General features: G+C 41.9%; 1 protein-coding gene across 4 annotated transcripts in view; it reads right to left on the reverse strand.

Moving 5' to 3' along the window:
* Nucleotides 1–3,555: 3,555 nt before the first annotated feature.
* Nucleotides 3,556–18,331, reverse strand: part of LOC111856193 (cyclin-dependent kinase 17-like) — a 28,751-nt gene continuing 13,975 nt past the window's right edge. Inside the window, exons 4-18 of one of the 4 annotated variants that reach the window (XM_023835942.2) lie at nucleotides 17,554–17,693; nucleotides 16,820–16,945; nucleotides 15,888–15,944; nucleotides 15,631–15,745; nucleotides 15,126–15,220; nucleotides 13,633–13,695; nucleotides 13,308–13,431; nucleotides 13,060–13,180; nucleotides 12,422–12,519; nucleotides 12,150–12,255; nucleotides 9,546–9,588; nucleotides 9,301–9,391; nucleotides 8,731–8,785; nucleotides 5,689–5,805; nucleotides 3,603–4,219 (exon numbers count right to left, since the gene is read on the reverse strand). In XM_023835942.2, coding sequence (XP_023691710.1) covers nucleotides 4,174–4,219; nucleotides 5,689–5,805; nucleotides 8,731–8,785; nucleotides 9,301–9,391; nucleotides 9,546–9,588; nucleotides 12,150–12,255; nucleotides 12,422–12,519; nucleotides 13,060–13,180; nucleotides 13,308–13,431; nucleotides 13,633–13,695; nucleotides 15,126–15,220; nucleotides 15,631–15,745; nucleotides 15,888–15,944; nucleotides 16,820–16,945; nucleotides 17,554–17,693 — 1,397 coding nt within the window. In that variant the 3' untranslated portion in view covers nucleotides 3,603–4,173. Of the gene's footprint in view, nucleotides 4,220–5,688; nucleotides 5,806–8,730; nucleotides 8,809–9,300; nucleotides 9,392–9,545; nucleotides 9,589–12,149; nucleotides 12,256–12,357; nucleotides 12,520–13,059; nucleotides 13,181–13,307; nucleotides 13,432–13,632; nucleotides 13,696–15,125; nucleotides 15,221–15,630; nucleotides 15,746–15,887; nucleotides 15,945–16,819; nucleotides 16,946–17,553; nucleotides 17,694–18,331 lie in introns of those variants that run through there. The other 3 variants (XM_023835943.2, XM_023835944.2, XR_002841072.2) reach the window with 3 other exon arrangements.

The raw sequence follows: 18,331 nt of genomic DNA on the forward strand, positions 1-18,331 counted from the left end.
TTTTCTGCACAGTGATACAGTTGGTGTGTTAAGTTTGGTAGATATGCTATATCTTTAGCCAATCTCCAAAACTAGGCTGCTCTCATCACAACAGACTAGATCAATAAATAACAGCACAGCATATGTGATTTTTTTTTTTTTTTTTTGGGGTGAACTGCCACTTTAAGTGAGTAAGATCCAAGGGAGGGGTTTATAATACAACCATAAAAAAACACCAAGTTCCCATATCTTTATAGCTAAGACCAGACCTATGACTCGACAAGGCAAAAATTGATTCATTTGACAAATGTAACTAATTTACATAAATTATTACATAATAATTATAATAATTAGAGATGGCACCATTCTGATACCCACTACCAGTATCGGGCTGAAACCTGCAAATAATGTTGGATTGGATATTGAGGAGGGGGGTGCTGAGAAACGAATCCGACTTTTCAACATTAGTAAGAGTCAGTCGTTCAGTAACATGTGCATTGGAGCTGTCAAATGGGTTGTGGAAATACAGTAACCCTTTCAAATTTGCGAATTTGACATTCACCGCTTTAGTTATTCATGAGTTGACCATGAACAAATTCTGGAGCTTGCCAAAAGACTGCAGAAATTCACAAAAGATGTTTAAGCCAAAACCAACACTGAAAATGATTTGGATCACATAAAATCACATGATATATAAATATTAGTGATACATAATATTTGATAATGTAAGCGCATACTATATTTTTAATATAATAATCTTGGCTTGGGTACATCCTGCATCTGTTTTGGCAACCAGCCTCACTCACGTTAACCGTGTTTGTGACCGTGGAAATCTCGCCTTTCTCACAGCGACTTTTAAACTTTTCCGTGCCATTAATTTAGCATTTTTAATAGCAAATTAATTTTTTTAATTTGCATTTTTAGTCCAAAATGTAGTGCTCCCAGTGTGTACAGTAGGAACTTTGTACATACAGCGCCATAATTTAGATGTTTTGTATGTTATATAAAAAGGTTTTGATAGAAAATGACAAAGTAATTTGACATGCATAGTGTATAGTACTATTTCTCTAGAAAATGGTAATAAATAAACTTCCTATGATTCAGACTAGCAGACTGCTAGGTTAGAGGTACCTGCTATGCATGTAAGGCTAGTGCTGATGTTTCTTAAATCTGAACACCGTAAAATGTACACAAATTACATGTCTTCAGACTTGCATTTAATTGGTTAATTACCATCTCTGCTCCACTGTATATTTTGGTCTGGAGAACTTTTGACATGAAATAGTTAGTTGGGGGAGTGAAACTACTTAGTGATATTTTTATGTTTGATTTCTTTATTATATTTATTTTGGCAACAGATTGGACAATTTTCACTTCAAGAAATATTTCTGTTCATTTCTATGAAAGTTGTTGCTGAATAAAACATGTTAGTGGTGGATCTCCTGTAGCATGGCGGCAAAGCTTTTGTTTGGAAAACATGACCATTACATATTTTATTCTTAGCATACTTAAGCAATGTTACTACAGTGCTACAGTAAATGCAGACAGTCTACTATGCTAATTGAAATGTACTGACACATATATCGCATTTAATGCTCAGTAGTTGATAAAGGGGAGAAATATCAAATATCATTGGTATCGGTATGGGCAGATACTCAGAATTTTAATATCGGGATCAAACCAAAAAAATATATATCGTGCCATCTCTAAGAATAATAATAATACCAACTATTAGGAAAAGGACAAGAAAACCAGCTGAATTTTCAAGGAAGTTGTTAATCCATATAAAACAGTTATTTTATTTAACTCCCAGAAAACATTTCTACGAGAGGTCATAAGATGACAGACACTGCTATCGTTTACATGCTACACAGCAGGAACAGTACTGGGATTTGGGGTCACTCAAATGGAAACATCATCTTTCCATTTTGTTTGGCTTCAGTACAAATCTTATACAGCTTCAGGCCAGACAATGTGATCATTCACATTATCACGGTAGGGAAGCGATTACTATGTAATCAAAGTCCCATTACCATTCTGTCAGGACAGAACAAACTAAACTGCAGAAGTACTTCGATCACACTGGTACAAGGTGGTTGAAATTTCAGTTTTATGGTTCCACTTGCCCCTGCTCTGTTCTCATCCATGTAACGTGAACAATCCCTTAGAGGATTCAACCAGCAGCTGACTTCCCATTGTGTTTATACAATAATCTAGACCAGAGAACAATTCGGCCCCGTCCTTCAGGGGAATTTCTTTCCCGCCGGCAGGTGTAGGAGGCAGTAGTACTTATCACCTCTCATCAGAATAATGTTCAACAACAACCCTATGGCAAAATGAAGAAACCAGAAGCGGCAGCTGATGTAACGACACGGCAGGTTGACACAAAGTCACATGGCTATTATGAGAACACTGCACACCTGGGAATATTGACTGTGGTGGCAAGGAAGTTTGGGGCAGTGATTCCACTGGAAAGCCTTGATTCTGACCATTAAGTACTGTTGTTGCTACATGTAGTAAGGCCTGCTGGTGCACTGGATCAACTCAGCTCTGGTTCATGAGACGGACATTTTATACTACAGTAACATCATAGCAAAATCGTCAGTAGTCTTGTTGACACTGCACATAGTCTGTGAGTAATAATAATAATAATAATGTCATTCAAATAAATAAATTCATAATGTTACATTTCATTTCACTCATTCATATTCACAGGGTCTCCTAACAAAACGTCACAGGAATGCTTTTTGTCTTACATAAAAACAGAAAAACGAAAACAGACACCATTTTGATCATCATGATTTTAAAAGCAAAACCAAAAAATAAACGTTCCTCTAGAGCAACAAGAATCATTAAAGGTCCGTATTAAAGGAACTGCAACCTAAAACATAAAATTGGGAGTCACTAAACTAAGGTGGCTAATTTCCAAACAAAGCGTTTGGCTGCAGGGCAGTAAAGCTCCCTGCTGATTGCTTGTCAAATTCACACTTTCATTTGGGTTTGCTGTATGACCCTCAAAAACCTTCGGTAAAATAAATAACCTGTCGGTGCCTTTATGGCTAAAGCCTCACAGCCGGCACTCTGCCAAGGCCTGGACACACACTCACTTCCACACACAGTGACACAGCCGCACAGGCTGTGCAGGGCAAAGTCAAACAAGAAAGAACAGTGAGACCGTGGCATGCAGCCAATCCCGCATCCCTTGCCCTTTCACTTGACTGACCGAGGCCAATCCATACACTTCAGAGAAAGTCAGCGGGAGCAGCATCGGACAGCCAAGCAGGACTGAACACAGGCCAGTTTAACCTTTTTTCTCTAATTTTAAGATCAGAGTACCATACAGGCATACATCAGAACACACACGCACGCGCACAAGGACATGCGATCACCCGCGACGTTATTGTCTGCCGCATGATGCGAACGCCACCATGTCAACATTATTGCACTCTTTTCGATATTCATCACCAATTACCCAAAATGGCAGATGGTCCTAGGCGTAGATCCACATTAAATACTAGAGTATATCACCTTCACACCTGCAAATTACTGATAGACATTATTAAAAATGTATGCATGTAGAATAAGCCTAATGTCTCAAGAACTATGATGTCAGAGTGTTTATTGAGTTTCCTTCCCTCTTTTTCTTGTCTTGAACTTGAGTCTGTCCACAGCAGCTGAGAAAAGGAGGAAGGCAGTCCACCACCAGCCTCATGGGCACCTAAAACAACACGCTTAGTCTCCGGTTCTTCCCCTGGTCTGGCAAAGGAGGAGAGAGAGAGAACAGGCAGATGTCAAACCATCATGCAATTCTGAAGGACACGGCCCTTTAACGAAATACAGTAACAGATATGAAATTACAGTCATAGAAGTTTTGGCAAGTTACTTAAGCAGCTGGGGTGTTTTTGTGCCATTAAATGAATGTAAAAGGGCTACAACAAAGAACACCCGATGCCCTTCTGGGGTCTGGAAAAAGGGACACATGCGACAGATAAACAAGGAGCAGTAAAGCTGTTTCATTTCATCTGTTGACACACCGTAAATCAGTTCGGCACACTTAAGGAGAAAAGTGAGACGGAAGGAATTTTCGCTTGAGGGATTGCATGTGCTTCACAGAGATGCTTCCTTAACAGCTGTGGCTTAAGGTCTCTCTCTCTCTCTCCCTCGGTAACTAGGCCTCTGATGACAAGCTTTTCTTCACCTAACCCAGCTGGCAATCCTCATTAGATCCTTCAAGGAGAACCTTAAGGGGAGTAGAGCAAAATTTTTGTGTGTTTTCAGTCCACCAAACAGAACTATTTACACTGGCCTCATCTGCTCCTTAAAACAGTAATTCTCATCCCGGCTTTTTTCCTTCTTGTAGTGCTGCTCCGGTGGTACAAATTCACTCAGTATTGTTCAAACCAAAATTAAAAAAAAAAAGACATCAGACTTACATCATCCCAATTTTTATGCACACACATTCAGTGCAATGGACTAGAGGCCTGAAATATCAGCAAGCACGGAAAGCCAACAGCTGGTAAACGAAAAAGCACCGGAAGAGTGGAGTGTTAGCTCCCTCTAGTGGTCAGAAAGCACCAACATACGCATCACAGAGCTACTTTGAAGGCACGTGGCTTTCAGCTGTCGATGCTGTATCAGTCTGACAGGAAAGTTCAGTGAAAGGATCACGGTAATTTGTTATATGAAAAAAGGTGATGACAGCTAAGTGACTAAATTCAGCACTCTGGAGTGTAGCGATGGCTTTTCCTTTCCGCAAAAAGCCTCAGCGACAGAACACATTCACAGCTGTACCACGGCATGCAATCCACCTCATCTACGCCTTTTTATTTATTTTACAGGCTTGTGAAGCAGCAAAACAGTGAAACCAACTCAGTCAGGCTGGAGGTATATTTTATATCTCACACTTAAACAGAAATTGTATCCTCATTCACACTCAAGCTTCCTTTCTTAAGTGTAAAGTCTTCATATCAAAGGCCAGAATTTGATTACATAACACATACATAAGAAACTAAAAAGTATCGGGGGTCAAAAAGAATGTTATACAATATACACAAATGGAGATGACAGAAAAATAATGCAGCATGCAGAGGTTACCTTTAAACCACTGATCCTGGATCAGCGGTATAAAGGCAACCACTGATCCTGGATCAGTGGTATAAAGGCAACCACTGCGTGCTGTATTATTTTGAGGAACTGCATATTGCACTGGTTTTTTTTTTTTCGGTATGTGCTGCAAGATTGGCTCGGCATAAAACAGAATAGAAATTTAGCTTGTCACTATATACTGTAAAATCGAAGTGTGTCTAGATTAGTTTGTATTGATATTTATAGACAGATGACAGATAGAATATCAAAATGGAAACATTGTAAAAGGTGAAAAGACATTTAAATCACACACACCCAGCAAACAGAACAGGAAATGAACAGGTACAGACATATAGTTGGATCAACATGTCCACAAGAGCGAAAATGTACAATGTACTGTATATATAATGTCTAATAAGTAATGTATGTCATTATGCAGAGTTTAACGTGCATTTATAATGTGTTTTTTTTTTTTTTGTGGTTGCCTTTCGTGGTTTCGGAGTTACAGAAAAGTGTGACAGCAATAAAACGTCTGTCATTTCTGTGAGCAGTTAAGGTAAAACCACGTAATGAAGAAAATCCCGGCGCATGTGCATAATAAGAGATGAGGAAGTGTGTGTTTACCGGTGTGTGAGAGAGTCACTCAGCTTGTGGAGGACGTGGAAGCGTAGGACGAGCTCCGTGCTTGGGCGCCCTCTCTCTGGACATACTCCCAAGGAACAGTGCCCACTGTAGATGGCGCTGTTAGGCACATTTGTTTGGGTGGGGGTGGGGGTGTGGGGTGGTTTGGATGGGGTGTGGCAAAGAAAAAAAATCACAGAAGGCAGACAATACAAATGAGAAAGAACGATGGAGAAAGACGAAGAAATACTGAACACCGAAGAGGCCGATGTCCTCAGGTTTGATGGCTTAGGAGTGCTCACTGTCATATAGGAAAATGTGGTTTATGTTAATCACATCAATGTGCAAGAAAATTAAATGTAAATGTATTTACTAATCGATTTATCTTAATGAATGACTGGTTGGGCTCTCTCACGCCCTGGGCGTAAAGCCTGGAGTTGTCTACGCTCATAATTTTGTTTTTAACGGGTTCATTAACTGCAGCATCAATATGGCTTGAGTGTTTCACTAATTTTATTTAACCTAAAGTGATTCATAATTTTAGAAACATTAAAAACAATTCTTTATGTCCATTGCATTGTAGAGTGTAAATTAAGAATTAAAAATCAATGTATTTAATAAACAACCTATGCTTCTTTTATAACCTTTATTAATATTAGCCAAAAGTTTTCCTTGACTGCTTTTGATTCATTAAAAGTACAAATTTTGGTGCTAGCGGCAGTACCATAAAACAAATACAGTGGTACCTCAGTTCTCGAACTCATTAGAACTCAAATTTCTTAAAAGTCGAACCAACCAGTTCGGAAAAAAATTACCTAGAGCTCGATCTGAATCTCAGAAGTCAAACCGTGAAAGCCAACTTAAGATAACTTGTACGTGCGGGGAAATGAGTCACGAGGCACGTCTCTCAGCGGAAACAAAGGGTAACGCTTCAGTCTCAGCCTCGCATTCGCTGTGATAGCATCGTGCATGTTTACACTAGCTGAATACATATATTTAGACAGTAAAAATACACTCACCTAAAGGATTATTAGGAACACCATACTAATACGGTGTTTGACCCCCTTTCGCCTTCAGAACTGCCTTAATTCTACGTGGCATTGATTCAACAAGGTGCTGAAAGCATTCTTTAGAAATGTTGGCCCATATTGATAGGATAGCATCTTGCAGTTGATGGAGATTTGTGGGATGCACATCCAGGGCACGAAGTTCCCGTTCCACCACATCCCAAAGATACTCTATTGGGTTGAGATCTGGTGACTGTGGGGGCCATTTTAGTACAGTGAACTCATTGTCATGTTCAAGAAACCAATTTGAAATGATTCGAGCTTTGTGACATGGTGCATTATCCTGCTGGAAGTAGCCATCAGAGGATGGGTACATGGTGGTCATAAAGGGATGGACATGGTCAGAAACAATGCTCAGGTAGGCCGTGGCATTTTAACGATGCCCAATTGGCACTAAGGGGCCTAAAGTGTGCCAAGAAAACATCCCCCACACCATTACACCACCACCACCAGCCTGTACAGTGGTAACAAGGCCATGTTCTCATTCTGTTTACGCCAAATTCTGACTCTACCATTTGAATGTCTCAACAAAAATCGAGACTCATCAGCAACATTTTTCCAGTCTTCAACTGTCCAATTTTGGTGAGCTCGTGCAAATTGTAGCCTCTTTTTCCTATTTGTAGTGGAGATGAGTGGTACCCGGTGGGGTCTTCTGCTGTTGTAGTCCATCCGCCTCAAGGTTGTGCGTGTTGTGGCTTCACAAATGCTTTGCTGCATACATCGGTTGTAACGAGTGGTTATTTCAGTCAAAGTTGCTCTTCTATCAGCTTGAATCAGTCGGCCCATTCTCCTCTGACCTCTAGCATCAACAAGGCATTTTCACCCACAGGACTGCCGCATACTGGATGTTTTTCCCTTTGCACACCATTCTTTGTAAACCCTAGAAATGGTTGTGCGTGAAAATCCCAGTAACTGAGCAGATTGTGAAATACTCAGACCGGCCCGTCTGGCACCAACAACCATGCCACGCTCAAAATTGCTTAAATCATCTTTCTTTCCCATTCTGACATTCAGTTTGGAGTTCAGGAGATTGTCTTGACCAGGACCACACCCCTAAATGCATTGAAGCAACTGCCATGTGATTGGTTGATTAGATAATTACATTAATGAGAAATTGAACAGGTGTTCCTAATAATCCTTTAGGTGAGTGTACATTTAGACAATGATAGACAGTGACAGTAATTATTATTATATAATAAAATACATTTAAAAATAAAGATTTCTTATTCATTATTTTAATATTAATAATAAACCATGAATAGGTTTAATTATAATAATATTGTTGTGCCGAGCGGGGACGGAACGGAGACAAAGGTATTCGAGTTCCCACCTAAAGAAGCAGTATAGATTAATACCGATACTGGGTATTCGAGTGAGGAAGTCCAGCAACAACAATCACCATCCAAGCGCAGGCGAAGCAAGTCAGATAAATATTCAAAATTCGTGCAAGTACTAATTACCAGTAACGATTCATGACAGTAGCAGCCCATTTTTTATTCTTATATTGTTTTCATTTCTTACTTTTACATAAATTTAAACATGAAGTTTCCATTGGTATTACTGCCAAATGTAATGTACTGTATGGCACTACAAAAGTGACTGCATATCAATACAAATACATATTTGCTACCGAAATAACTGAATTTTAGGTTTTTTATTTTTTATTGTGCTGAAACATGATTTTTTTGTTTGTTAGGGATATTTTGGGGAGATTGTGGTCTCTTGAATGGACTTGAAAGTAATTATAATTGTACCCATAAGAAGTAACGGATACAGCTTCTTGATATTCAAGTTTGCACTATTAGAGAGGTGTCTCTAAACCGATTACACTCAGATAATAGGAAATAGGTGTAAACAGAAGATTAGCCAAGGAAGGCAAAGCTTCTTCCCTCTCCACTGTTCATGTTTAATACTTCTACTCCCCTGCAGCTCAAAACTCTTGTTATGCCAAACTGTCTCTTAGCCAACGGTGGCTCACCGGTCTCTAGGTGCGTGTTGCTCTTCCTTCCTGGGTCCCTGCGGAGCTGGATGCCCTTCACAGAGAAAATGGAGGCAGCTGAAGAGGAGAGCTGAGAATCAGGAGTTCGGTCACACAAAGGCGCACATTTCACACGCACAAACACGGAAAGCTGTGCTACATATATGAAGCACACACATATGTTAGAGCAGCTAAGGTGAGGCGAGGTCTGAAAAGGGCTTGGATGGTAGTTACACAGGCATAATTTAGCACTATCAGCAAGATTAAGTGGTAACACCTCTCTTGAAGGGACACAAATAATACAGTATTATACTATTACTCATGTATTAATTAGCCACAAACTAAGTCTTAGTTACATACTGATCTCATGTTCGTTAATCATTTATGAATTGTACCATGTCTTTTATCTAGATACTATATTTGTTTATGATTTGTACTTCAGTAGTAACTGAGTTACTACTAAGTAATTGTGCCCCCTCAAGTGAAGTATTACTGATTAAGTACTCATTAATTAAGGCTGTAATCCAAGAGTTAGTATAGTTTAGTCTACCCATTTAGGGAGACACTTACTGTCAGACAGCGTGTGCACCTGCTCCCCCAGACTGGAGAAATAGGGGAGTCGGAGACCATCCTCAGCAGAAATTCGGTTCTTCACCGAAAACTTAAGGTAGGAAGATAGAGGACAGACAGGAAGCAGGAGCAGAAGGAGAGGGGAAACGATGAAAAGCAATGCTGACCGCACTCCTTTACTGACTGGACCTACTGTAAATCAATAAATCAATGGGGTAATTGTTAGAAGACCTTGTGTAACCAACCTGGAGGAGTTGGGTCAGAAGGTGAATCCCATCGGCGTCTATCCTGTGGGAAGGGAAAAGCCCAGCAGATACAGCCACCACTTAGATAATGATAGTGAGACGGCTACACGGAGCAGCAGCTTCAGGGTTTGCCGCGCTTGGCTCCAAAACCATACTACAGGACACGATAATGCCAAAGTGCAACTGTTACAAATGCACCTGACACAGCGGGGATGGTCAGCGAAAAAACCTAAAGGGTGTCACATTTGCAGACAGACGGGCACGAGGACATATAGATGTAAACAAAAAGGCAGGAAGGTGTGGTCCGACACAGAAATGGAGACGTACATACAGAATGATACAGGGACAGGTGGGCAGACCTATGCAGACAGACGAGTGACCAATGCAGATAGACGGGTGACCTATGTAGACAGATGGGAAGACTTATGCAGACACACTGGCTGGCTTGTCCAGATAGACAAGTGACCTGTGCAGACAGACAGGCAATTCATGCAGACAGACATGTGACCTATGCAGACAACGGGCAGACCTCGCAAACAGACAGGACACCTACAGTATGTACACTGATGGGCAGACCTATGCAGACACACAGGCAGGCCTATGGAGACAGACAGGTGACCTATGCAGCAGGGCTGCACAATTAATCGTAAAAAAAACACAATCTTGATTCACACAATCTCATTTCTAAATCACAATAGCAGAATCAAAACAAGTGCTCCTACTTTTACCCAGAGTGTTAAGCATCCCATAATTCTGCATTCTCTTTAAAGGGTGCTTTCCCACTGCACCAGGTACCGTACTTTTGGCACTTCAAGAAAGTACCAAAAGTACAGTACTTCAAGGTATTCCACTGGCTTAGAAACCAGTACTGGCACTGAATGACATCACAGTGCGAGGTGGGGTATTTTATACTGAATTTAAAAAATAGCTGTATATTATAGGGCTGGCCGAAGGGTGATATTTATACCAACATCGCATGTTGTGCTGTGCAATTCTTACTTTGCCAGTCAGCTGGATTATGATCAGGCTTTTTTTACTTTCAGTTCTGTATACAGACATTTTCTTTTTTCGAGAGGCAAACAAACTACAAACAAACCAAAGACACTAACAAGTCTGGTAAAAATCTGATATTGCATGCTAGGATACTGTTATGATATGACATTCTCTAAGTCGAACACGTGCAATTACATTTATAACAATACATTTAACAAAATAAACATTTTTAAAGATTTATAAAATAGAATTACTGTTGAGTGTGTAAGCCGCCATGTTGAAATTACGTCACTGGGGCAACTCGGACAACAAAATCTTGTCCGACTTTAACGTAATAAAAGAGGCGTGTTTCCGACGGGAAGTGACGTTTTTCATGACGTTTTCATCCGAGTTCCGACTTGGAGAGAAATAATCAAACGCACCATTAGTCCTCCGTTTTAAGTCCGCATTTCAGTTTGTTTCCCCAGTCCGGTCATTGCGTGCGTTCGACTTGCTTACAGCGCTGGCTTATTAATGAGAAATAAATTTTAAGTTTAAATAAATGACATAAATGCTCTAATAGTACACGTAAGTTAGTGGTTTATTTATTGTTAGTTACTGTAATGTTGCGCTGCTTTATTTGGTTAATCGTCCAGTCTGTGAAGAAGGCATTCAAGTAAGAATTGCATTGTAGTATGACTCATTTCCTACAATTTATATTAGGTCGGCGTTCACGGTTCAACTTCTGATATTCAGATCAAGTTCTAGGTCAAACTGGTTTGTTCGACTTTCAAGAAACTCGAGTTCTAGTGAGTTCGAGAACCGAGGTACCACTGTATATGTTTAAAAATCAGTTTAAAGTTTACCTCCACTGCCTTTGCATCAGCGCTGCATGCATTCTCTGAGACAATCATAATCATTTTCATCGTTGCTGTTCACAACTATTTGCAAGAAAATGGTTGTATTGCTTTTCAAAGTTAGACTATTTGCATAAGCATTCGACAAAGAAAGTGTTTCAAGTCCCACTTCAAAGTACTGAAGTACCAAAAAATTACCCCATTGGCACTTTTGGTACTGGAACTTTTGATATGACTGTTTTGGTTACCCTAATTGAATGGCCAGTTGATTGTTTCTTTTCAGTTGTCAGTAGTTGGTATGCCGGTCCTGGATCAATCATATGTTTGGCACAGTCATGTTTTGCAGTTTAATGAGCGCAATAAACGTTTAAATTTAAGAAAAAATAATTGTTACAGAGAATCGTGATAATTCTAAGCAAAAGAATCGCAATTCACATTTTTTTTTCCAGAATTGTGCAGCCTTACTATACAGACAGACCGGCAGAATTGAGCAGGTCTATGCAGACTGGCAGACTTATGCAGACAGACAGGTGACCGATGCAGACAGACAAGTGATGTATGCAGATCGAAGGGCAATTTTATGCAGACGGATTGCAGACCAATGCAGTCAGATGAGCAGGCTTATGCAGACAAACAGGTAGACCTATGCAGACTAACAGGCAGGCTTATGCTGACAGATGGGCAGGCCTATGCAGACAGATGAGTAGACCGATGCAGACAAACAGGCAGTCCTATGGAGACAGATGGACTGGCCTATGCAGACAGACAGGCAGACCTGGGTGCGTGGTTGACCAGCGGCTCAGCAGTGTAATGAGGGAACTGGTAGGCTCTTAATTCCTCACAGCTGGAGATTCCTGGCCAGGTCTCCTCTGTTGGAGAGCCTAGGAGTAGAACATATTCTTAGCTGAGTGTGCCTTGGTCAGTTTTTAATCAAACCTGCACTGAAAAAAAAATTAAAAATACATACACACAAACATGCTCACATGCAGGTATTTATACTTCTTTCGGGGAACAAAACGATCAGTGAACAGTTTTTTGGTGATGCACCTAGAATTCGGAATATCAAATGTAGCTCATCCTTCACTGTAGATCCAGGGAACAGGGGTCTACCCGTCATCATCTCGTAGAATATACAGCCTACCCCCCTGGTCAAACACAGACACAAAGAGAGAGAGAGAGTGAGAGAAAGAAAGAGACTCGGATACCCTCTATCATTTTAGATATTATGTTCTTTAGCAGATGCTATTACCTAAAGCTACGTAAATTTCGATAAAACAGGATCAGACAATCCCAGGAGTATTTTGGGGTTAAGGGCCTTCCTCAGTGGCCCAATGATAAAATCACTCTACTGACCCTGGGACTTGAACTGGCAACCATCCTATTCAGGCACAGCAACCTGACCCATTGAGATACACACCACCCCCTCTGCCCATTAACCTATAGGCTGATGCCTTGATTGTGATAGACGCAGTCTAGACTGAGAGTGGGAGACATCCTGTGAAAATGTGTGAGAGCAAAAAGAGAACCATTTGACAGTGTGGAGAGTCATGTGGGACTGTGCTGGACTGTATCTGTCCAGAGAAGAGTGATACAAGGACTAAACTAGAAAAAACTCAATATAGTTATGGAGCTATGTCAGTCTACGATTGTGTTGGACTGCACGGGACTTTGCAGGGCTGATTTACCACATGTCGATGGGTGTTGAGTACTCTGTAGAGCCTAGCAGTACATCTGGCGGTCGGTACCAGAGAGTCACAACCTCGTTGGAATATGTCTTAGTCGGAACCGACTTAGCCCGGGCTAGACCTGGAACAAAAAGAACAGGAGGGAGGACATCAACTGGAAATAGAAATGCCATTTGTTTGCATGCATGTGTGTATATGTGTTTGTGTACTTTCACATGCATATCAGTCAGAGTAAAAGCCTATCACACCAAAGTCAGCCAACTTGAGCTCCCCCCTGTGGCTGATGAGTAGATTCTGGGGCTTGAGGTCTCTGTGCAGAACTTTCCTGCCATGACAGTAAGCCAAGCCCCGAAGCAGCTGGAATAGGAAGATCTGCAGAACAGGGCCAGAGGAGACAGGGCTACTTTTTATGGGCAGAGTGAACCAAAAATAATTCTGGGTACAAACAAGGTCATTCAGGCAAATACAAGACAAGGCATTCATTCCACACAGCCAAAAAACTTGTAGACACACCTGAGACTGTCACATGTACACACAGATAACACACTCAAATTTACATACTTTCACACTCACCTTAACATTGTATACATCTAAGATATTTCCACAGTCATCCATGTACTGTTTCAGATCCTGCTCCTGGATAAGATGGAGGAGTGAAGAATGTCAAGTGGGGATGGAAAAGCCATGATCAGGGAGACAAGGGGACGCATACAGCACGTGGTAAAGTGTCGTCACAAAGCACAGCTTCGGGCACATTCTATAGATATACAGTGGTACCTCGGTTCTCGAACTTAATCCGTTCCTAACTCCAGATCGAATCCTAAAAAGTTCGAGTTGTGATCGAATTTTTCCCATAAGAAATAATGGAAAACCAATTAATTGGTTCCCGGCCCCCCAAAATTACACCTAAATATGTTTTTTTTTTTTTTTTTGCATTTAAACACAAAATGAACAAGATAAAACAAGAAGAGCATTTTATTCTTAATGGCTTCCAAAATGATAAAGGTCTTATCCCAACATTACCCCTGTCCTGCCCCGATCGTCGGCTCCTTCCGTTTGCCACGCCCCCTCGCTAACCTCGTGTGAGATCCCCATGTGATCAGCTGTTCCTGGTTGTTGTCATTAGTCCTCTGTATTAAGTCCGCATTTCAGTTTGTTTCCTCAGTCCAGTCATTGGGTGCGTTCAACTTGCTTACAGCGCTGGCTAAAAGCAACGCATTCTGATCCTGACGCAATGCATTACGGTTAGATGCATTGCGACCTCTCACCCGGCTGCACAAACTGGAACCGCCTCCATGACGACACACCTTTGCCCTTATTGGCTGAAGAGTTTAGTTACACGCATGACGTTTGTATCCCAGGCAGTTCCGATGCGTAATCTGCTATTTCTCCCAAATATCACATAAAGGAGTGAGAACTGGTTTTCAGTTCATTTACCTGGTAAAATAAAGTTTAAATAAATGACATAAATGCTGTAATAGTACACGTAAGTTAGTGGTTTATTTATTGTTAGTTACTGTAATGTTGTGCTGCTTTATTTGGTTAATCGTCCAGTCTGTGAAGAAGGCATTCAAGTAAGAATTGCATTGTAGTATGACTCATTTCCTACAATTTATATTAGGTTGGTGTTCACGGTTCGACTTCTGATATTCAGATCGAGTTCTAGATCAAACTGGTTTGTTCGACTTTCAAGAAATTCGAGTTCTAGTGAGTTTGAGAACCGAGGTACCACTGTATTTAGGTATATTTTGGTTTACTTTGCGTGTCATGTCCTGGGGACATGGAATGACCACATTAATAACAAACTTACTGTCAATTTATCTTATTTCATTTTTCAATGTCAGCTATTTCACAGTTATTACTATTTTCATCAACTATGCCACTTACTACATTAAATAATCACCTTAAGTTTTACTTTTTACAATTCATTCTATTTTAATCAGATGGAGAGGAACTGACAGGACAGAGGTTGACTTTTTTCAGCATTACATCCCCCCCCCTCCCCACCCCCCTGATCCCCATCTTAACACGGACGCAAAAATGCATAGAGATCAAAGCCTACAGACCATGTATTCAAACACCAGAGTCAGGCACTTCTCCGTGTGGATGATGTCATGGAGGGTGACGATGTTGGCGTGCTTCAGATCCTTAAGGAGAGACACTGAAGGAGGGAGGGAGGACTGAAACATGACGGATGCCTACACCTCCATCGCCAGCCAATTTATCACAGTTTTTAGCTGAATCCTTTACTAGTAATTTTGCACTTATTGTTATTGTCATGTTGTTGAGCCCCTCTTTGCAAATTACATGGTTGTGGTCAAGTTTATTCTATCTAACCGCAACAGTCAAGAGTTATGAGAGGAATGTCTCAATTTGGATTTCATCAAGTCAGCTTTTAGTCTGATGAACTATTACACCACCTGGTGTCCATATCTGCAACTTGCATAATGGCTGATAAGAAACATCAGTCAAAAATGCTGTGAACCATTACAAATTGAAAATCCCCCTTGCCTGTAGCCAGTTGGCCATGAGGAGCGATCCTAGCTGCTGATTAGCTATGCATGGCATTACCCTCTCGGATGGCGGTGCATGGCGCTCCTTCTTCATGTTCCAGACGGATCTCCTTGAGTGCCACCAGGTTGCCCGTCAGCTTGCTGCGACCCTTAAACACTGTAGCGTAGGTGCCCTGAAATCAAGCAAATGGGAGAAGGGACAGATAAACAAGACAGGGCCAGCATCTTATATGGCTGCAGTTTTGGACGCAAGTCCAGTTCTTCGTCTACCACGCCCCCCTGTGGACTGAACTTCACTGCATGTGGCTATCTTACCTCACCCACTTTGTCCAGCTTGGTGTAGGTTTCCAGCTTCCCAAAGCCGATCTCAGACTGCAAGCGAGAAAGCCAATCAGGGTCTCTGAAAGTTTCAGGAAGTAGTTGGGCCTCGATCTAGAACCACGCAGATTTTCTGGGCTGCATCTCATGGGCTTTTTCATCCTTTCCCACAATACTACCCCATTTGGGGTGACAAAATACATGTGGCATCGCTTCTGTACACAAAATCACATAAATTCAGCTTAATTTAATATGCGTCCAAACAGTAACCTACATCTGGAATTAGTGATCATGGATATGTGTTGAGCCACTGTACATGTGACATAGGGTTCTCTGGAGTACATGCTGGATGGGACGCCAGACCACTGCAAGGCCTGTACATACTCAGTCATACACTACTGGCAATTCATTGATGCCAGTTACACTAACTGTACTGTCTTTGGACCCCACACAGTGCAAGTGGGATGTAAACCTTGCACCCCAGGAGGTCTGAGATGATGGTCCTACCCACAGAGCTTCTGCGCTGCCCCCTGCTGAAATCTCTCTTATTAACTTGGAATTTCAGCATTGGGGCAGCATACATATTTAAAAGCTGTCTGAAATTTATTTTATTGCTCTCAGCTAGATTCACCGGCAAGACTGGGAGGCAAGCGGCAGGGAATAAGCCGGAGGCACCAGTTGCAGGGTCTCTTGTGACATTAAGCAGCCACCATCGAGATCCTGCGCTAAGGGCCTCGTGTCACTAGGCTTCCATCAGCATGATGTATTGCTAGGCATCACACGGGGCTAAGTGCTCTCCATTGGCGGCGTAGCGCACTAAATGCACTAAATGCACTAAATGCTTGCAGGCAGCATGCACATTTAAGGAACACCAGACGCTAAAGGCTAGGCAGCGAGCGATAGCGGTAAAGCTAGCCGCGGGCCCTCACCAGCGAGACGCGGCGGAGCCGGCGGCTCATGGGCTTGGCGAAGGGCGGCCCGCTCATGGCGAACTTCTCCAGGTAGCTGTCTGGCAGCCGGATGTCCACCGGAAGGGAGAGACGCTTGTTGATGTCCTGAGGAAGTCAGGAAGAGGCTCGACTCACGTGGAGTCCAAGGCTCAGGAGAGTAACGGGACTTTGACTCGAACTCAGGGAGACGGTGGGACTATGACTCGCACAATTGGAGAGATCAAGGAGTGTGTCTCGCGTTAAGCGTGGAAGAGTATGACTTGCTCATTCATAGGTATGGGAGTATAATTCATACGGGGGGGGGGGGGCGGGGGGGCACAGGGAGAGAATGGGAAAGGAGAAAGGGAGGGGATGGAAAGACTTCCTCATTAATTAAATCTTGGAGAGAGAGAGGAATGAGAAGAGAGGAAAGAATTGAAAGAGTAACAGGAGAAAACAGGGAAAGAGCAGAATCGATAAATGAAACCAATTATATTTACTAAACTTTTACCAAAACAATTCATACAAGGCACTTTTCTGGGGAAATCAAATAACATAACTCAATTCTCCAATAAGGAGGGTGACTGAAATGGTACTGTATCCCCTGGTAAGAAGGAAAAACATGTTTATACAAAAATAAATATATAAATACAACCTTTAAAAAACCTTCAGAGAACCTGCACTGAATCTTCAGTGGTCATATGTGACGTGTGCAGAAGCAGGCTGCGTGTTACCTCCGCGATGCGCCGATGGTTGCCGTTTCGTAACCGCACCCGCACTGGGCTCTGGACCTCATCCGAGGACGTGCCGGATGCCTGGTCGCTCTCGCCATCTGAGCCCATTGCGGTCCCCTTGCCGTTCTCATGGACGATGCCTGTGACAAAAACACAAGAGCATAATGTCCCCGTGAGTGGCTGATATGCGTCACAATTCCAGTGTTTTCTGACAACCACTGGCATGCAAATCCCCCTGCAGAGGAAGGTCAATCCAACCCACAGTCACACCCCTATGAAAATACAGCCAAATGTAATAAAATCAAACAGTGCTGTGTAGACATTAGCAGACCAGGAATGCTGCCAGACACATTAGACTAATAAGTGACAACAGAAGCCTAATAAAGCACTTCCGAGTTAGCATCTGTGGTGCTGCATTGATACACTGCTGCTCTGCCTAGTGATATCTGTAGGTAACCGGCGCCAGAAGTATATAGGGTCTACACTCACCCAGACAGGAAAATGCCTAGCTATCCCATGACCGCTTTTAATCTCTCTTTGCTGTGTATGTCAATGAATTTACAGCCTGACTATCCAGCGCCATCTGCAGCCACGACAGCCATACTGCAGTTTGTTCATTTCAGTCTCCCATATTTCTCAGCCAAACAAGAATTAAGGCCTTTCCTTCTCCGAAACGGCCTGTTTGTCTCTCTGCCTGTCGATTACCTCTTTTAGGTCGGTTTCCTCTTCTTGGTCCACTGAAAGAAATCATTATTTTTTGTGATACATGAATAAAACA

This window comes from Paramormyrops kingsleyae, chromosome 8 (genome assembly GCF_048594095.1).
Source record: "Paramormyrops kingsleyae isolate MSU_618 chromosome 8, PKINGS_0.4, whole genome shotgun sequence".
Classification (NCBI taxonomy): Eukaryota; Metazoa; Chordata; class Actinopteri; order Osteoglossiformes; family Mormyridae; genus Paramormyrops; species Paramormyrops kingsleyae.